At 28.1% G+C, this 17,368-nt stretch overlaps 1 protein-coding gene across 3 annotated transcripts in view; it reads left to right on the top strand.

Annotated features, from left to right (window-relative positions):
* LOC129918579 (Y+L amino acid transporter 2) overlaps window positions 1–7,269 on the top strand; it is a 38,864-nt gene extending 31,595 nt beyond the window's left edge. For all 3 annotated transcript variants that reach the window (XM_055999195.1, XM_055999197.1, XM_055999196.1), the window contains 5 exons: window positions 5,201–5,419; window positions 5,528–5,798; window positions 6,181–6,505; window positions 6,571–6,720; window positions 6,779–7,269. In XM_055999195.1, coding sequence (XP_055855170.1) covers window positions 5,201–5,419; window positions 5,528–5,798; window positions 6,181–6,505; window positions 6,571–6,720; window positions 6,779–7,015 — 1,202 coding nt within the window. In that variant the 3' untranslated portion in view covers window positions 7,016–7,269. The remainder of the gene's footprint in view (window positions 1–5,200; window positions 5,420–5,527; window positions 5,799–6,180; window positions 6,506–6,570; window positions 6,721–6,778) is intronic.
* Window positions 7,270–17,368: the final 10,099 nt, after the last annotated feature.

Below are 17,368 nucleotides of genomic sequence, written 5' to 3'. Positions count from 1 at the left end.
TGGCGGTGACTGTGAAACACCCTGCATTAATTCGATATTTTAAGGAATGCATGCGTCTAACGTTTGAGTAGGAACTAAGTAACTATCAGTTTGGTACTTCCCAGGTGCATGTAGTAGAACTGGTTTTTCTGTTCATTAGAACTATTTTATGAAAAAACTGAGGTGAAAAAATCACTAAGGGTAATTTATTATGTAAATGTCTTTCAAATAACTTGTACTGGTCTGAGAATCTTTTTTTTTAGTGTCTGGTATTCTGGTTAAAGATGGAATTGTGCAACATCTTGATAGAAATAAATTTATACTTAGGTATTTCATTTGTGAAGGTTCCCATTTTAAGAAATTTCCTTACTATACAAAAATTTTGATTATTTCTTTTACTTGTTTGCAACAATGAAATAAGGAGAAAATAGGTACAATTTATCAAATAATTTCCTTTAGGTATATTGTTTAAGGGTTGGATTTTTCAGTATGAAAACTCTAAATAAAAGTAAAAAAAGGGGGCAAGTTTAATTAACTCTATTTGAAAATCAGGAATTCGTTTTTTAAAAACTTAAAGAAAATTTACCTACAAAAATTTTCATTTTTTCTTCACAGTAAATACAAATTGTGATTTTCTATTTATAATTTTCATTTGAAATTACTTGCATAAAAAAAAATCGTGAATAATTATGGTAATTATGTTTTATAAACAAGACACAAAAGAATTCTTCTTTGTAAAAGTACAAATTCTCATTTTATATAGGTACAAGAAACAAAAAAAAAAAAAAAATGAATTACCATGAAAATCTCTGACTAAATAACGTAAAGTATATACAGAAACGTGCTTGTTTTGTATGTCAATACTAAAATTGCTACCACAATAATGTTGTCGTATAAACAAATAAAATATACCCACTCTTCTCTTAAAATTTTTAATATTAAAGAGAGGCAATTAAAATATTCGGCAATGTTTATACTTTATTATGATAAGTACTTAAAGTTAATACCATCAAATCATACTCTCTTACTTTTTTACTCCCTAAAAAAGATTACAAATTTCTGTTTGATGAAATTGGCGAGTTGCCAATGCAATATTTTTTTTAAAATGAGTTTTAAATAACATATTACCTTATTTTCGTAGTATTTTTTGTAAAACAAAAAAAAAGTACCTTACAATCACTGTAATACAATATTATACTACATATTTATTTTGTTTTTTATAGATTTTTGTCTACATAAAAAATACAAGAAACGTGCATTCAAGAATCTATGTCATCCAATGCACATACCACATGTTGCCATAAAAGTCATTATAGTATTTGTCAAGCAGAAAACTATAATCAAATATGGAGAACTTGTTTTATCATATGAAAATGATCAAAGTATAAAACAAAAATTAAGTTTGCATTGCACGAACTTGTTCTTGTAGTAAATTGTAACTTTCATGTCGAAAACTATTTATTGTTTTTTTTTTTTTATCAGCACAATTTTAATCTTAAATTTTAAACTATGACTAGAATCAAAGGATTTTCATATATATGTATGTCTGTGGTGTTTGGTATAAATATGATAATTGCCAAAATGTTTATTAAAATATTGTAGAACATGCTTTTGAAAGTAATGATCTAAATAATTAATTACCTCTTCACATTCTTTCCAGTTTTAATGGTTAAAAAAAAAAAGAAAATATAGGGAAAAAGTACCTACATTTTAACGACATTTTTTGAATTATTGAATGTACCAAACTCCATGGATGTATAAAAAATGCGCAAGGGACATGCGAGATCAAATTAAATTGTACATTTAATTTGTTTACATTCTGTTAAGTTATCTACATACATATTGTATATCTTTTTTTGATATAAACAAAATAAATACACAAAGCACAATTGGTTTGGCATGTTCCTCGTTAAAAAAAAGTCACCTAGAACCCAGGTTATGAAAATATCAATTAAAAAATGCATTAAAAAAATATTTATTGCAAATAATTTTCTTCAAAGAATTTGCCTTCCATCAAAAATTAAAAAAAAAAAACATTTATTGTAAAAAAAAAAATCATTAAAAAAGTTTTTGCAAATACATATGTAAAATAAAACATTTTTTTTATTCCACATAAAACTGCATTGAAAATAAAATTCTTATTGCAAATAAGAATATTTTGCATTTAAAAATGTTATTGCAAATAAAAAATTTTCTGCGCATAAAAATGCAAAATTTATGTAGATAATTAATATTTTTTTTTAATATTCCTTGTGTTTCATACAATTTTAACTTTTTGGCCTTACATGAGAAAGTCAGCTATTTATAAATCAATCCCAGTCATCTCCAAAATAAAAATTCAGCCAGTTCACTAAACTAAATAAAATGCACGACTGGGTCGCACGAACTTGCTCTTGGAGTTAAAGTTGCTTAAATTTTTAGGACTTTTTATATAGAAATTTGAAAAAAAAAATAAAATTCGTTTAAAAAAAAAAATAAAATAAAATCTGAAATTGAATTGCCCTCCAAAACAAGTATGCAGTTTTGATTGATATATTAACGTGCATTTTTAGAAAAAAAAATTTCAAAATCGTTAGAGCCGTTTTTTAAAAAAACAATTTTTTATAAATAATTTTTTGGAAAAAAAGCTTGAAAATAAAATTGGTATGCCATTTTGTAGAAATCACTAATCAACATCTAAAAACAAAATTTCAAAAAAATTCAATGTCCCGTTTTCGAAAATTTGATTTTTCAAAAAAAAATTTTCAAATTTTTTTTAAAAATCCAAAAATTATTTTTTTGGAAATTTAATTTTTGGTTCATATTTAAATTATATAAATGCTTTTTCACAAAAAGTTTCGTTGAAATCGAATAAGAAGTTTCAGAGATATTCGAATTTGAAAAAAAAAAACGGTTCTATGGCCGGTACCGTTAATAATGATTTTCAAAAAAAAAAAAATTTTCATTGAAATATAAACCTTAGCTTGAAACTAACATTTGAATTTTTTAAACACAATCGTTGGAGCCGTTTTCGAGATATTTCAATTTTACTAAAATCGGTATATGACAAGTACCGTTATTTTTGGTCCAAAAAAATTAATTCCAAAAACCCCTCTGGAGAGTCGCCAAATAACGCTACATACCAAGTTTGACATTAATCGGTCCATCCGTTTAGGCTGTAGCTCCTTATACAGACAGACAGACTGACAGACCTACAGACATACAGACAGATGAACTTCCGGGACCCACTTTTTTGGCATTCTCTACCATCGTAATGTCATGGAAAAATGTTATCTCAACTTTTTTTTTTGTACGAATGCATAACTTGATATATAGTACCTATATCGCAAGTAAAAAGTAAAGTATTTAAAAAAGAATGTCAAGTATTTAAAACAAAGAAGTGAATTTAATTTTTCCTTATTTTATTAACAATTTTTTTTTTTTTGTTAAATGCGTTAATTTTGAATTAATGATTAAGAAATAGTTTAAATATAATTAAGTGAAAATCATCTCATGCATTTTTTTGTTTTGCTTGTAGGTATTATTTTATAAACGATAACATGCGAGGAAAGAAATCTTAAAACGTCATTGTTTTGATTTTTTAAGAGTTAAGAAATTACTTTTTCAAAACATAAAAAGAATGCTTTTGATGAATATTGTTTCAAAACACGACTTAGAACCATAAATTCATTAAACTTTGAAAATTGGAAAATACTCCTATAACTGCCTTTTGATGGCAGCTAGAGTTGAAGTGGTTAATTCGGTAATATTGGCGGCTTATGAATTGTACTTAGAAAACGACATTTTGAACAATTTAGGTTTTTTGATATAACGATACTTATCTGGGTCGAAAAAATATATGTAGGTACCTCATTAGGGAGATCTTACAAACTATAAAAATCTTCATTTCTGGTAGGTTTTTTGGAGCCCGCCCATTGCAATCAACGTTTCACTTTTATGAAGATAGAGCATGTTTGAAGTTAGGGCCGTTTTAATCTAATCCTGAAAAAGCCTTTACTTCAAAAGTAGCCTACCTGGGTTCAAATTCGTATCAATAAAATTTTGATTGTTCTCTTGACAATTTTTCTTTTAATTACCGATTTTTAAAGTTATTTCAAAAATTGCCATGTAAACAATCAAAACTTTATTGATACGAATTTGAACCCAAACTTTAAAACTTGGTACACTTTTACATCTCAATACTTTTTGTGCCAGCATAATTTCAACATACGAGAACTTGGCTCTTTTTTTAACATGAATGTTTGTGTTGTGATTTCACTACATTTTGCAAGGTATAGCTGTAGAATTGAAAATCTCTAGGTATATTTGATGAAAATTCAGTGAAAATGGGCGGTTGCTACGCCCCCTGGCTGAAATTCTCAAACTTTAAATTTTTTCCTATGTATAAACTACCATCTCTACCATTCCACCAAATATCAAGATTCTACGATAATCAGAAGTGCTCTATAATATTTTATGAAAATTCAGGGGAAATGGGCGTTTGCCACGCCCCCTGGCTGAAATTCTCAAATTTAAAATTTTGTCCTTTTTATACACCACAAGTCCTATCACCGTGTAAAATTTCAAGTTTCTACGATGTCGGGAAGTTCTCCATAATTTTGATGATCTGTCAGTGAGTCAGTGAATCAGTGAGTCAGTGAGTCAGTTACGGTTTTTTTGAAGCTCTATATCTCAGAAACTACTCATCGTAGGAGGCTGAAGTTTTGTAAGGTGTTTGGTTTTGACCAGCTCAACAAATGTAGCGAGTTTTGCACCTTTGGTGTGGAAGTTAGAGGGGGGTCGAAATGGCCTGAGTTGTTTCCTGTAAATAAGGGTGTAGTGCCAAAGTTGCTAGAGAACTTGGCTGGGCACTACCGTGCCCCTTGATTCTTGCGTGCGTATAATTAATTTTTAAGAATAGAAGAGACCTAAAATTTATCCCCGAGACCGAATTGTACCTTTATACCATTTTGTACCACAAAAATGATTTGTTTTAGAATCTTTAATACGCTTGAGATAAAATAACTCAGAAATTTAATTTCAGGTAGGGTCTTGGCACGATTGCATATATATATGATTTAAAAGCTACCTATCCCTAAATTTTTATATTTAACTGACAGATTTTGCATTCCTTAGAGATTATGTTTCATATAAATTCTTTCTTTCATCTTAAATTATTATTTTACTTCAATAACAAAACATGCAAACAAAATTAACAATAAATCCAAATTATTATTTCCAGGCACAATGATTCCAAAATCTGGAGGTGATTACGCTTACATAGGAGTGGCCTTTGGGCCACTACCTGCATTCCTCTACCTTTGGGTGGCGCTCCTTGTATTAGTTCCAACGGGGAATGCCATCACTGCATTGACATTTGCCCAATATTTGTTGCAACCATTCCGGCCATCATGTGAGGCACCTGTAGAATCTGTACAGTTGCTAGCTGCTGTCATAACATGTGAGAATGCAAATATATATTTTATTTTTGAATTTTTCAAAGATAACAAAAAAATGATTTATGATCGAATATACTTATTCTTATTTTTGTTTTGTTTTATTATTGCAGGTGTTCTAACAGCAATTAACTGTTATAATGTAAAATGGGTGACACGTGTAACAGATGTTTTTACTGGAACAAAAATTTTGGCGTTGCTAGTTATTGTTGCTGCTGGTGCATGGTATTTACTTAGTGGAAATACTGAATTATGGGCTGATCCTATGCAAGGATCATTAAAATCACCAGGATTTATTGCATTGGCATTTTACAATGGACTGTTTTCATATTCTGGATGGAATTATTTAAATTTCGTTACAGAGGAATTGAAAGATCCTTTTAGGTTAGTCTGACCAAAAGAATAAAACACAAAAATTGTAACAAAATTTAGGCAAATACTCGTGCAATTTGTAGGATATTTTGACAAGATTTGTCTTAGTTCCGAAAAAAACATAAAAAATAATATTTTGGAATTTTTGTAAAGCATTTGCCCCTAAAATTATGCAATATTTTCTGAACAGCCTTTAAAAAGCCTTTAAACAGTAATAAATTCGAATTAAAGTGCTTTACTACAAGTTTAAAACTTTGTGGAGTTAGCTTATTCGAAATTTGTCAAAAGTGATGCATACTTTTAGGCTGAAATTACAGTTTGCCAAATTTTATATTTATTTTTTGTTTGTTTATAAAATCTTTTAAATTCTCAATTTAATCAAATCTCGTTATAGGAATCTTCCCCGAGCTATTTGCATCTCCATGCCCGTCGTCACAATCATTTATGTTGTCACAAATGTTGCATACTTTTCGGTCCTTTCAACTGAGGAAATTTTAGCATCCGAAGCTGTTGCTATTACCTTTGGCAAAAAGATGTTAGGATTTATGGCTTGGATTATGCCTCTTTTCGTAGCTTGTTCAACATTTGGTTCGTTAAATGGAGGTATTTTCGCCTCTTCGCGATTATTTTTCGTCGGTGCACGAAATGGACATTTGCCAGCAGCGATATCATTGATTAACGTAAATTGCCTTACACCAATTCCATCACTAATATTTTTGGTAAATTTTACTACAAATATTTAAATTTGTACAAATTTTATTAAAAAAAATGTTTTTTCTTTCAGTGTATTTTGTCGTTGGTGCTTTTATTCATAAATGACGTTTATGTCTTAATAAACTATATTAGTTACGTTGAAGCCTTATTCACTTTGATGTCAATTTCTGGTCTTTTATGGTTGCGTTATAAGCAACCAAAAACCGAAAGGCCTATTCGAGTAAGTCCTTTGCATAATAATTGTCTAAAAAAAAATTAAATTTATTAATTTTTTTTAGGTAAATTTAATACTTCCCGTAATATTCCTGATCACATGCAGTTTCCTTGTGATATCATCATGTTTGCAATCGCCAGTTGAAGTTGCTGTCGGTACCGCCATTATTTTGACCGGAATTCCGGTGTACTATACAACAATACATCGGCCAATTGGTTGGCTAACACGAATGTCACAATCAATTAATTTGTGGTGTTCGAAATTCTTCCTTTGTATGCCAAATCAAGAAAAAGAAAATTGATGAAGTCATTTAGTGTATGATTACATAGAAACATTACAAAATTATGTGACATTTACATGGAAGGTAAAATAGACACAAAACAAAAAATAAAAAACAAAGTTTCCTAAAAATCGATTAAGTACCAAGAAAAATATATAAGAAAATGTCCTATTTAATAAGTATTAACAAAAATAACAACAACAAAAAAATAATAAATTAATAATAAAAAAAAAGACATTATACAAACGCTCTCACTGTAGAAAAAAAAATTAAAAATAAAAACTAAATGTTAATTATTTTTTATACAAAAGCATTACATTAATATTAAAAATAAAAATTTATTAATATTTTTAATGTATATATTTATAAGATTTAAAATATTATTAATTTAAAATTATATACAAAAAAAAATTCTATCTGTATGTAATTGTTTTTCTTTTTAAGTGTAAATTTATTTAATAATAATAATTTTAAAAATGCCTTATAGTACCTACCCGTATAGCGTATATATATTGTTGCTAAAAATTATTTAAAAAAAAATCTATTTAAATTTATTAGGAATGTATTTTCAATAAAAAAAAATTCAAATAAAATAATATCACAAATAAGGTTATTTATAAAGTACAAAATAATATAAATGATTTTTTATTTAAGATAAATAAGAAACCTTGCATTGATATCTTGGAAATTTTGCAAATGGAACTCAAAATTGATAAAAAATAAAATCAATTTGCTTTGGAAATGCTTCGAGTTGCATTTATAGAGTAGTTGAAGCAAGAACGGGCCCACATTCAATAAAAAACGATACGAAAACGAGCATTCTTGCGACAATGTGCAACGAATTCAGAACAAATTCTTTCGTTTTTCAAGTTACATGAAGCAAACCTTTCGCAGACTCGAAAACGTTTATTCGTTTTCGCGATACAGAATTCGGACATTTTATTGGGACTGTCTTCAAATGTTTGTCTGTTCGAAAGGGTCTTCAGTTTTTGATAGTGACACACTATCATTACACCTATATATTATAACAATTTGTTTTATTTTAATTCGATTTTTTACAATACGTATCCATCTCCATGTCCATCTGTTCCATCATAACTTAAAAATTACTTTTCGTAATTTGACATATAAGGTTTAGTTGGAAGCGTCTTGCTTCTTCCTTGTTATAGGCTAAAGTGAAGTTTCATTAAATTGAATATCTTAGAGAAAATGTAATAAACAATTTTTGTAAATGTACTGAAACTTTCAAAATACGAAATTATAACTATAAAATAATTTAAATAAATAATACAAAATTTGGGACAGTTTTTAAGTTCTAATGCAATTTTTCAAATGAATGTTACTCTAGTTAAACAAAGAAACAGTATTTTTTAGCAGATAATAAAATACAATAAAATAGAATTAAATCCCTAATAACACTGGTCAACAAAATTTAACTTTTTTTTCGCCACACGAACCAAAGTATATTTTTCTAGTAGTTTTTGGGGTGCTGAATCCGAATCTGAAGTCAGATTGGCCTCCGTTTTTGAAATATTACTGTTATAAAATGATAAAAAATGTCATTTTGGCTGTTTTCGAGGTTCTGTTTTTATGTGGGGTAATTCATTGAAAACAAATTTGTAACGGTGATTATAAGAGCAAATATTCTTCTTTCAAAAACTGTTTAAATTTTCCCGATATATCTTTTATTGCTCGAGATATCTTAAACTTAAGTTAATAAGCCAAAGAGAAACTAAACTTAATCTAAAGTTTAAGTCACTGGTCACAGAATTTTTGCCACAAGAGCCAAAATATACTTTTCGGAAGGTTTTTGGGTTGCTGAACTCGAATCCGCAGTCAGAAAAATTCTATTAGCCTCCGTTCTTGAAATATAACAGTTTAAAAAAAAAACCTTTTTTCTGTATTTTATAACGGTAATATTTCAAGAACGAACGCCAATAGAATTTTTCTGACTGTGGATTCGAATTGAGCAACCAAAAAACCTTCAGAAAAGTATATTTTGGTTCTTATGACAAAACAAGTTTAATTTGGTTGGCCAGTGCTGTTTCTGAGTCAAAGACCGCAACTTACGAAAACATAAGATGATAAAATTTAAAATACACTGATCGAAAAAAAGCCAATATTTTATGAATTGGTTGCGATAGAACTTTTTTCTAACTGTTTTTAGAACAATCATAAGTGTAGCTATCAGCCGTTCTATGGTTGTCCATTCTCTATTGCACACCCTGTATTATATTCGGACCTATTCTAAACAAAAAATACCAGGGAAATGGTTTCGGGAGAAGGGCCCCAATCGGAAAAATGGCGAAAATGTCCATTTCTTTTTTGGTTTCCCCATATTTTTAACTTTTTGAATCGTTATACCTAAGAAACTGTGGGTCTTAGGAAAAAAAGTGTCATGACACTTTTTATATACGTATAATAACACGGTGTTACAAAAATGAGGTTTTAAAATATACGCGCGGGGAGACCTATCACGTTTTGTAGAGCTAGTCGCACAGATTACGAAACGGTATTTAAAAAGATCCCAACACCCCCAAAATCTGGAGTTAGGGGCAAAAAACAGTTTTTTTGACCTTCACCCATTGAAAAAAATCTAGCTTCGTCAAATTTTTACCCATTTTTCATTTTTTTTAACAGTTTCTAATAGAAGATAAATATACCTTTTCAACAATGTATAAAACATGTAACTCGGTTAAACCACCTAGAATTTATAAGCTGTCAAAGTTCAAAAATTCCATTTTTTTCGTCATTTATCCAACTTCTACATCAAATTAAAGTATATATTTTCACAACAGCATGCTGTTTTAAAAATATATTCTAAAATAATATTTATTTCCAATTTAAACGAGGTATTTTTTATGAAAATCAGTTTAAAATTGGCTTAGAAAAAAAATTTTTTCGATTTCAACCCAGATACAGAAATTCGAACTTAGGTATAGAACAAAAATGTTGTTTTAGCACGTAGTAGGATAACTTAGGCGCCAGGATTTGATAACGGGTTTTTGTAGAGGAGCTCAATACAAACATTTTTTTCTTTCGGAGGGGGGTCTATCTCCCCCGTTTAGGTGGGAGGGGCAGTTTTCTAAAAAAAAATTATTGAAAAACAATGGCAACACTTACAGTAATAAATTATACCATTTCCAAAAGGCAAAATTGTACATTTTATTTTTTATAATCTGGTCTACAATTCTTGCATTGAAAATTGTTTGATAAGACTTACAGTTTTGATGAAAATCGCGAAAAACCAGTTTTTGTGACCTTTGACCCCCCGTAAATTTTTTTCCAGGCCTCGGATCGATGAGGACTTTTTAGATTTAATTTATGATGGTGTTTCCAACAATCCTACCCCTTATTTGAGTCTAATTTGACCGGACTATATGAAGTTGTTTTTTTTTTTTCAACGAAAGGCGTTGAGTTTTCAAGTGAGGAACTTATTTTTAGGTTCAAACTGCAAACTACACTTCTTATGCTGTTGTAAACTAGTTGCATTTTTATTTTCAAAGTCTTACCTCTCAAGTTAGATTGTTTTTACGACGAATATTGAAGCCACTTAAAATTTCATATTGATAAAATAAATTTGAGTGTTGACTCAAAGAGGCTGAAATATGGTATAGAAATTTGGCTATTTATATTGAATGTTTTCGATGTTTCGCTACGATTTGCAGAAGAAATTTCTAATGTTTTCATTAATTGAACCAAAAACTTTATAAAGTAGGTAAAAATTGTTTGAATTGGAATAAATTTTCCATGCACTTGCAGGAAGGTTAAGAGTAGGCGGTTAAACTACTCAAGATCAGTAAAGCCTCTTGAGTCACCAGTATTTATATAGTTCTTTTTGGAATAAGTTTTTGTAGGGCATGTTATCTAAGTGAAATGAACATTTATAAGGGGTAAGACATCCACATTTCTCTAAAATATTTTTCCCTTATGAATGTGACAGACCCTAGGAAACATGATCCAATTTTTTTTTTAAACAAATACAGTACAAAATAATATAAATGATTTTTTATTTAAGATAAATAAGAAACCTTGCATTGATATCTTGGAAATTTTGCAAATGGAACTCAAAATTGATAAAAAATAAAATCAATTTGCTTTGGAAATGCTTCGAGTTGCATTTATAGAGTAGTTGAAGCAAGAACAGGAGGATTGGGACGGTCTTCAAATGTTTGCCTGTTCGAAAGCATCGCGCCATACGGTCTTCAGTTCTTGATAGTGACACACTATCATTACACCTATTTATTAAAACAATTTGTTTTATTTTAATTCGATTTTTACAATACGTATCCAAATCCATGTCCATGTGTTCCATCATAACTTAAAAATTACTTTTCGTAATTTGACAAATGAGATTTAGTAGGAAGCGTCTTGCTTCTTCACTTGTTATAGGCTAAGTGAAGTTACATTAAATTGAATATGATGACATCTTAGAGAAAATATAATAAACAATTTTTGTAAATGTACTGAAACTTTCAAAATACGAAATTATAACCATAAAATTATTTAAATAAATAATACAAAATTTGGGACAGTTTTTAAGTTCTAATACAATTTTTCAAATGAATGGTTACTCTAGTTAAACCAAGAAACAGTTTTTCAGCAGAGAATAAAGTACAATAAAATTAAATTATAAAATTAAATCTATTATAATTTAATGTAAAAAAAAAACTAGGAGTAAGCTCGGCTCTAACTTTCGCACTGAAACTCTGGGCCATAAGGAAATAAACATTATACTTGCAGTTTTTTTTTTTATTAATGTAGGAAGGGATTATCTTCGAATTTTTTTTAATTGTATTAAATACAAAATTGAAGAATTGAAAAGACATGTTCATATTGCTAAAAAAAAATCGAAAATGGAATAGAATACAAAAAGTACGCATACACCCCGTGTCCCAGGAAAAAATGTCCTTTCACAAAAATTTTAAATTGTATTCTTTCACATTATTTTATGATTCTTTTTTCAAAAATTTAACTATAAAGTTGTTTTTTTTTTTTTTGTTCAACGAAAGGCGTTGTGTTTTCAAGTGAGGAACTTATTTTTAGGTTCAAACTGCAAAACTACACTTCTTATGCTGTTAAGGAAACTAGTTGCATTTTTGTTTTCAAAGCTTACCTCTCAAGTTAGATTGTTTTTTACGAATATTGAAGCTACTTAAAATTTCATGTTGATAAAATAAATTTGGGTGTTGACTCAAAGAGGCTGAAATATGGTATAGAAATCGGCTATTTACATATATTGAATGTTTTCGATGTTTCGCTGCGATTTGCAAAAGCAATTTCTAACGTTTTCATTAATTGAACTAAAAACTTTATAAAATAGGTAACAATTGTTTGAATTGGAATAAATTTTCCATGCACTTGTAGTCCAGTGCCAATCCGGTTTTTAGAGGGCAAAAGTTGAAAAAAATGATTAGAAGCATAAGGGTGGTGGGAAATTTAGGATAAGTGGTGTATGAAAGGGGAAAAATAAATTGCCCACAAACAAATTGGGGGAAATGGGGTGGGTGGGCGAAAAAGCGGGGCGGGTGTCAAAAATCGTGGTTTTTTACGATTTCTGTCAAAAGTAGACCTCCTATCGAAAAAAGTTAAATGCAAAAGTTGTAGGTAAAAGTGTCTATAACTCTTACTCAATCCATTTTTTTATATAACCTCAAAAATATTGAAAAAATGCAAAAATACGATTTTTTTATTTTTATCTTTTACAAAAATGGTTGGATTTTAACAAAACTTGGTCAAAAATTACTTTGTTGTATTTTCTATCTATAGTTAATGTTTTTTGAGCAAAAAGTAAATTTTTGGATTTTTGACGAGTTTAATTTGAAAAAATAGCCTATTTTTAAATCAAAAAAATTATCGAAAAAACTTTTGATTTTTGAAAAGTTTGGAATGCAATTATTTAGATTTAAACTAATTATTTAAGATTGTGTGAAAAATCTATACTTTTGTTTTAGAAAATATTAAGAAAAATTGAAAAAAAAAAACAAAAAAACGATTTTTAAGATCGATTTTTCCGTAGGTAAATGCCAGTGATATTGGCCAGAAATAATTTTCCATAGAAACTTAATTATACTTTTCTAATGGTCTTTGACCTTTTTAATTTTAATCTAGCATTAGAATAGCTCTAACGTCAAAAGTTTTTCAGATATAGAATTTTGAACGCCCAAAACACTATTTTTGTGATGTTTTGCATGGTAATATCTCAAAAACGTGATGTGATAGAATTTTTCTGACTTCGGATTCAAGCTCAGCGCACAAAAAACCACTAGAAAAATATACTTTGATTTCTATAAAAAAAAACTTTTTGATTAGTTTTGACATTTAAATATTCTGTATGTCGTTAAGGTATTTATTTTATTAACGATTTAAAGAAAGAAACCAAGCAAAAAAGCAATAAAATTATTTTAACCTCTAAAATTGTTTGCTTTATAATGTGGGTTTATATTTTTTTTTCTTAAAGTGGATATCTACACACAACAGTGATTTGGTACTAAATGGGTTAGCAATGTGTTGAAGTAGAATATATTACAAATTTAGATTTTTTGTCTTGAATAAAATTTTAAATTTATTTAGGTTTTATTTGCCTTTTTGAGATATTTTCTTTTGAAATTTTGCATACACAATGTCTGTAAAAATCTGTCAACTAAATTTAAACAAAACCAGTTAAATAAGTGTATAAAAATAACGAACTTTCGACGAAAACGCAGTTTAATTCAAAGTTAATATTTTAGGGCACAAACTTACAAATATTTGTTTCTTACTAACGTGTTTAGTTTTTGAAAAAGAGTATAAAAATTCTTTTTATCAAATTAAAATCTAAGGATAATTAAATATTATTGTAAATTTAATAGTTGAAAAAATCTTCAAACAAAAATATATTAACTAAAAATTAAAAATTAATCTTTTCATCATCATTTTTAACCAACTGATTCATTCATGGACGGATCGTTGGACCAAATTTCCTTTTTTTCTGATCTATCAATTTTTTTATTTCTTCAATACAGAATTTTATACTGTATAAGAATTGGAATCACCCTGCATTCATTTTTAAGCAAATATATCCAGAACAGATATTCAAGTAGGTACATTTTTATGTTAAAAGACTTGAACAAATAATTTCAAATTGAACTTCCAGATGCTATTTGAGCACATGTTTTTGATTTTTGTAGGTAGGTACTTAATTTAAGTCACAAAAAAAAAAAATAGAACAAAATAAAGAAAAATTAATAATAGTAATAAAATCAATTAAAAAAGTACGCATACGCCCCGTGTCCCAGGAAAAATGATTTTTCCTCAAAAATGAGGTCAAGTAAAATATATAATATATAATTTGGAAACAAATTTCATAAATTAAGACTCATTTGGTAGGAAGTTTAAGTTTTTTTCAAGTGAGAAAATGAAAAAGTATACGAAAAGGAAACTTTTTAAGGTACTTAGGTAAAAATATGTTTTTTTTTTTATCAGATAAATCACTCACTCTTCTGAAATATGTTTTTGTTGTCTTTTTGATAACAAATACAATGATAGGGTTAACTTAACTGATTTAAAATGTTGTCTTCTAGAAACCAAAACCTTTTTTAATTTTAAGGCCTTAAGTCATTTTGTAAACAGTACGACAAAATAAATAAAATAAAAGAAATCTCTATTTTTTTTTTAGTACCATACATACATAAGAGTCTATGATATATGAGTTTGTAACTCCATATTTTTTAGGAACCTTACCATTCTGTTTAAACAAAAATTTACAAATATAGAATTTCTGAGTTATACATATAGTATTTAAAAAAATGTATTTCAAGGTTGAATTTTTTTGTATAAAAAAAGTTTAAGTATTTTGAGAACTCATCAAGTATTTTGAGAACTCATCACGGCTCCGAAAAATTTGGCTTTTAGATGATAAGAAGAATCTATACCAACATTGTGCGTTTGGAACACACTCAAGGTTTACACAATTCTGAAGCATTGTAGAAAATAATAGAATTAACACGACAGCTTATACATATAAAGATGAGTAAAAATATTTCTAAAAGTTATAAAAGGCTTTTCATTTTTATTAAACCTTAAAATATAAAAAAAAGTACAAAAGTTCAGTCTGACTTAATGAATTGTAAACAGGAATTCCTGCGAAGGTAATTCAATTTTACTTCGACATCTATCAAATGGTGCACATTCATAATGAAATTGTAAATTGAACGATCTTGGATCTCATCGGTACTCATCGGATATTTCCGTTAGAAAATCTCAAAAACCCATTTTTTTTTGCTTTTTTCGAAGAAATATTTTGGCATAATGTAATCTTTTTCAATTAAAATTGTTATGGTTTATGAAAGAACTTATTTTTTTCTTTCAAATTCAGTTTCAATCTTCTCAATATCTCTTTTCATCTCCGAGATATCTTAATTTAAGTAAGTTTAGTAGGTTTGTCATATCTTACCATAAAGAAACTGATCTCTAAAAATTAATATATCTTTCTCCCCAACGCAAAAGTATACTTTTCTAATGGACTTTAGTGTCCTGATTTTGAATTTGAACTCAAAAAATGTCGGTCAGCTCTGGTTTTTGAGAGTTAGTAGTTTTTTTGAGATTTTCTAAAAAAAAACTTGATTTTTTGATACTTTAATGCGAATATCTTAAAATACTGACGTGATAGAATTTTTTTCGGATTCTAACTCAGCACATAAAAAACTATAACAAAAGTATACTTTTGTTTCTAGGAGAAACAAATCTGAAGCTTTACAAGGCAGTTTATCGAATGGTTTATTACAAATAAGATATTTCTAAATAGAAAAATAGTATATAAAATTACAAAACACGTACAAATTTTGTTTAATGTATTTTATTATGGTTTTCTTTACATATTTGACTTTTTAAATATAATGGGCATTGATATTTTACATTTTCCTTAATTAAGGTGTTTTTGTTCATGTAGGATTTACTAAAAAGTGAAGAATTTCGAAATGTCTGCTTTTTTTGTCAATCAGTATTTTAAAAAATGTTTAAACATTTATGTAAAAGAAAAAAAAGATGTCAATCGATAGGTCATATAATGAAGAATAAGTCCACCAAATTTGAGCTCAATGCGACAAACAGTTTTAATTTTATACAAGTTCAAATGAATCTAAAAGGGTGATTTTTTAGAAACTACCCACATTTTTCAAAAATCATTTTTACAAAAATGGTACCTGATAGAATTTTTCTAAAACCAGATTTAGGTTCAGGAAAGTCTATTCTTTCATAATATCAAAAAATTATTTGAAGGAGAAAAAAAAAAAAATTTAAATATTTGCTATTTTCGTATGAAAATGTATTGACTCAATAAAAACTTCTCACGATTACAAAATCCACAAAAAATTATCCAATGTCTATTTTCTTGTTTAAAAGTTGCAGTTTTTGTTTGTTTTACACAAAAATCAAATAAACAAAAACAAACATTTATAAATTTTGTATTGATGGAATGCTTCATGAGATTGATTCATAACTTTTCTCTTGAATTTAAGAAAATAAAACTGCATTTACCAAACCAATGAACTAAACAAAACCAAACACCATCCACCTGAAACTTTTATTTATTCAGCTCTGTCGGCAATTTATATGAGATAAATATGCAAAAATGACGACATAATTGATTGATAATAATAATTTGTCAAAAATGGTATAGTCAAAGTGGCAAAAAAGACAAACAAACTTTTGAATGCGTCACACAACCAGCTTAAATAAAATTTGAAAAAAAAAAAAAACAAAACAAACCTAAATACACCTTTTTTTTAACGAGATGTTTATCATGTATGGCATTTTTGTCAGACAATAGCAAGGCGAAGAAAAATGAAATAATACATTTTTAATAAAACAAAAGACTAGAATTATCTAGGTATATACTTTTCGTATCACACGCGCTAAGAAGATATCTTATCTCAAAATAAAGATTAAAAACTAAGAATAAATCTCTGTGGCCTGGAAAAATAACACACATCAAAACTTCTCGAAAAGATGTTTAGTAGTCTCATCATCACCTTCATAACTTAAACAAGATCGTTGTCGTCGGATCGGATCGGATCCGAATAAAATATAAATTTAAACAAAATTTAAAAAAAACAAGTGAAATATTTAAATATACGCCATCATCAAACCGGGAAGTGGCAATTATAAGACAAAATTTTTTTTTATGTTTGCCATATGTCAACGACAAACTGTCAATCACACAAACCTTAAGCGACTGATAAAAAGCTTCACAACGAACCAAATACAACCCGGATTAAATAGAGCTTTTTGTGCCATTCAAAGAGATCAGCTTTAGACGCACGCTTCGGCAATCAACTCTCTGCGACATTAAGTTATAAGTCGTCGCATCGTAATTCGTATCTTTGAGATACATGG

The sequence above is a fragment of the Episyrphus balteatus genome, chromosome 4, assembly GCF_945859705.1.
Source record: "Episyrphus balteatus chromosome 4, idEpiBalt1.1, whole genome shotgun sequence".
Taxonomy (NCBI): Eukaryota; Metazoa; Arthropoda; class Insecta; order Diptera; family Syrphidae; genus Episyrphus; species Episyrphus balteatus.
The sequence above is the reverse complement of the archived record's forward strand: the minus strand, read 5'-3'. Positions and strand labels throughout refer to the sequence as shown.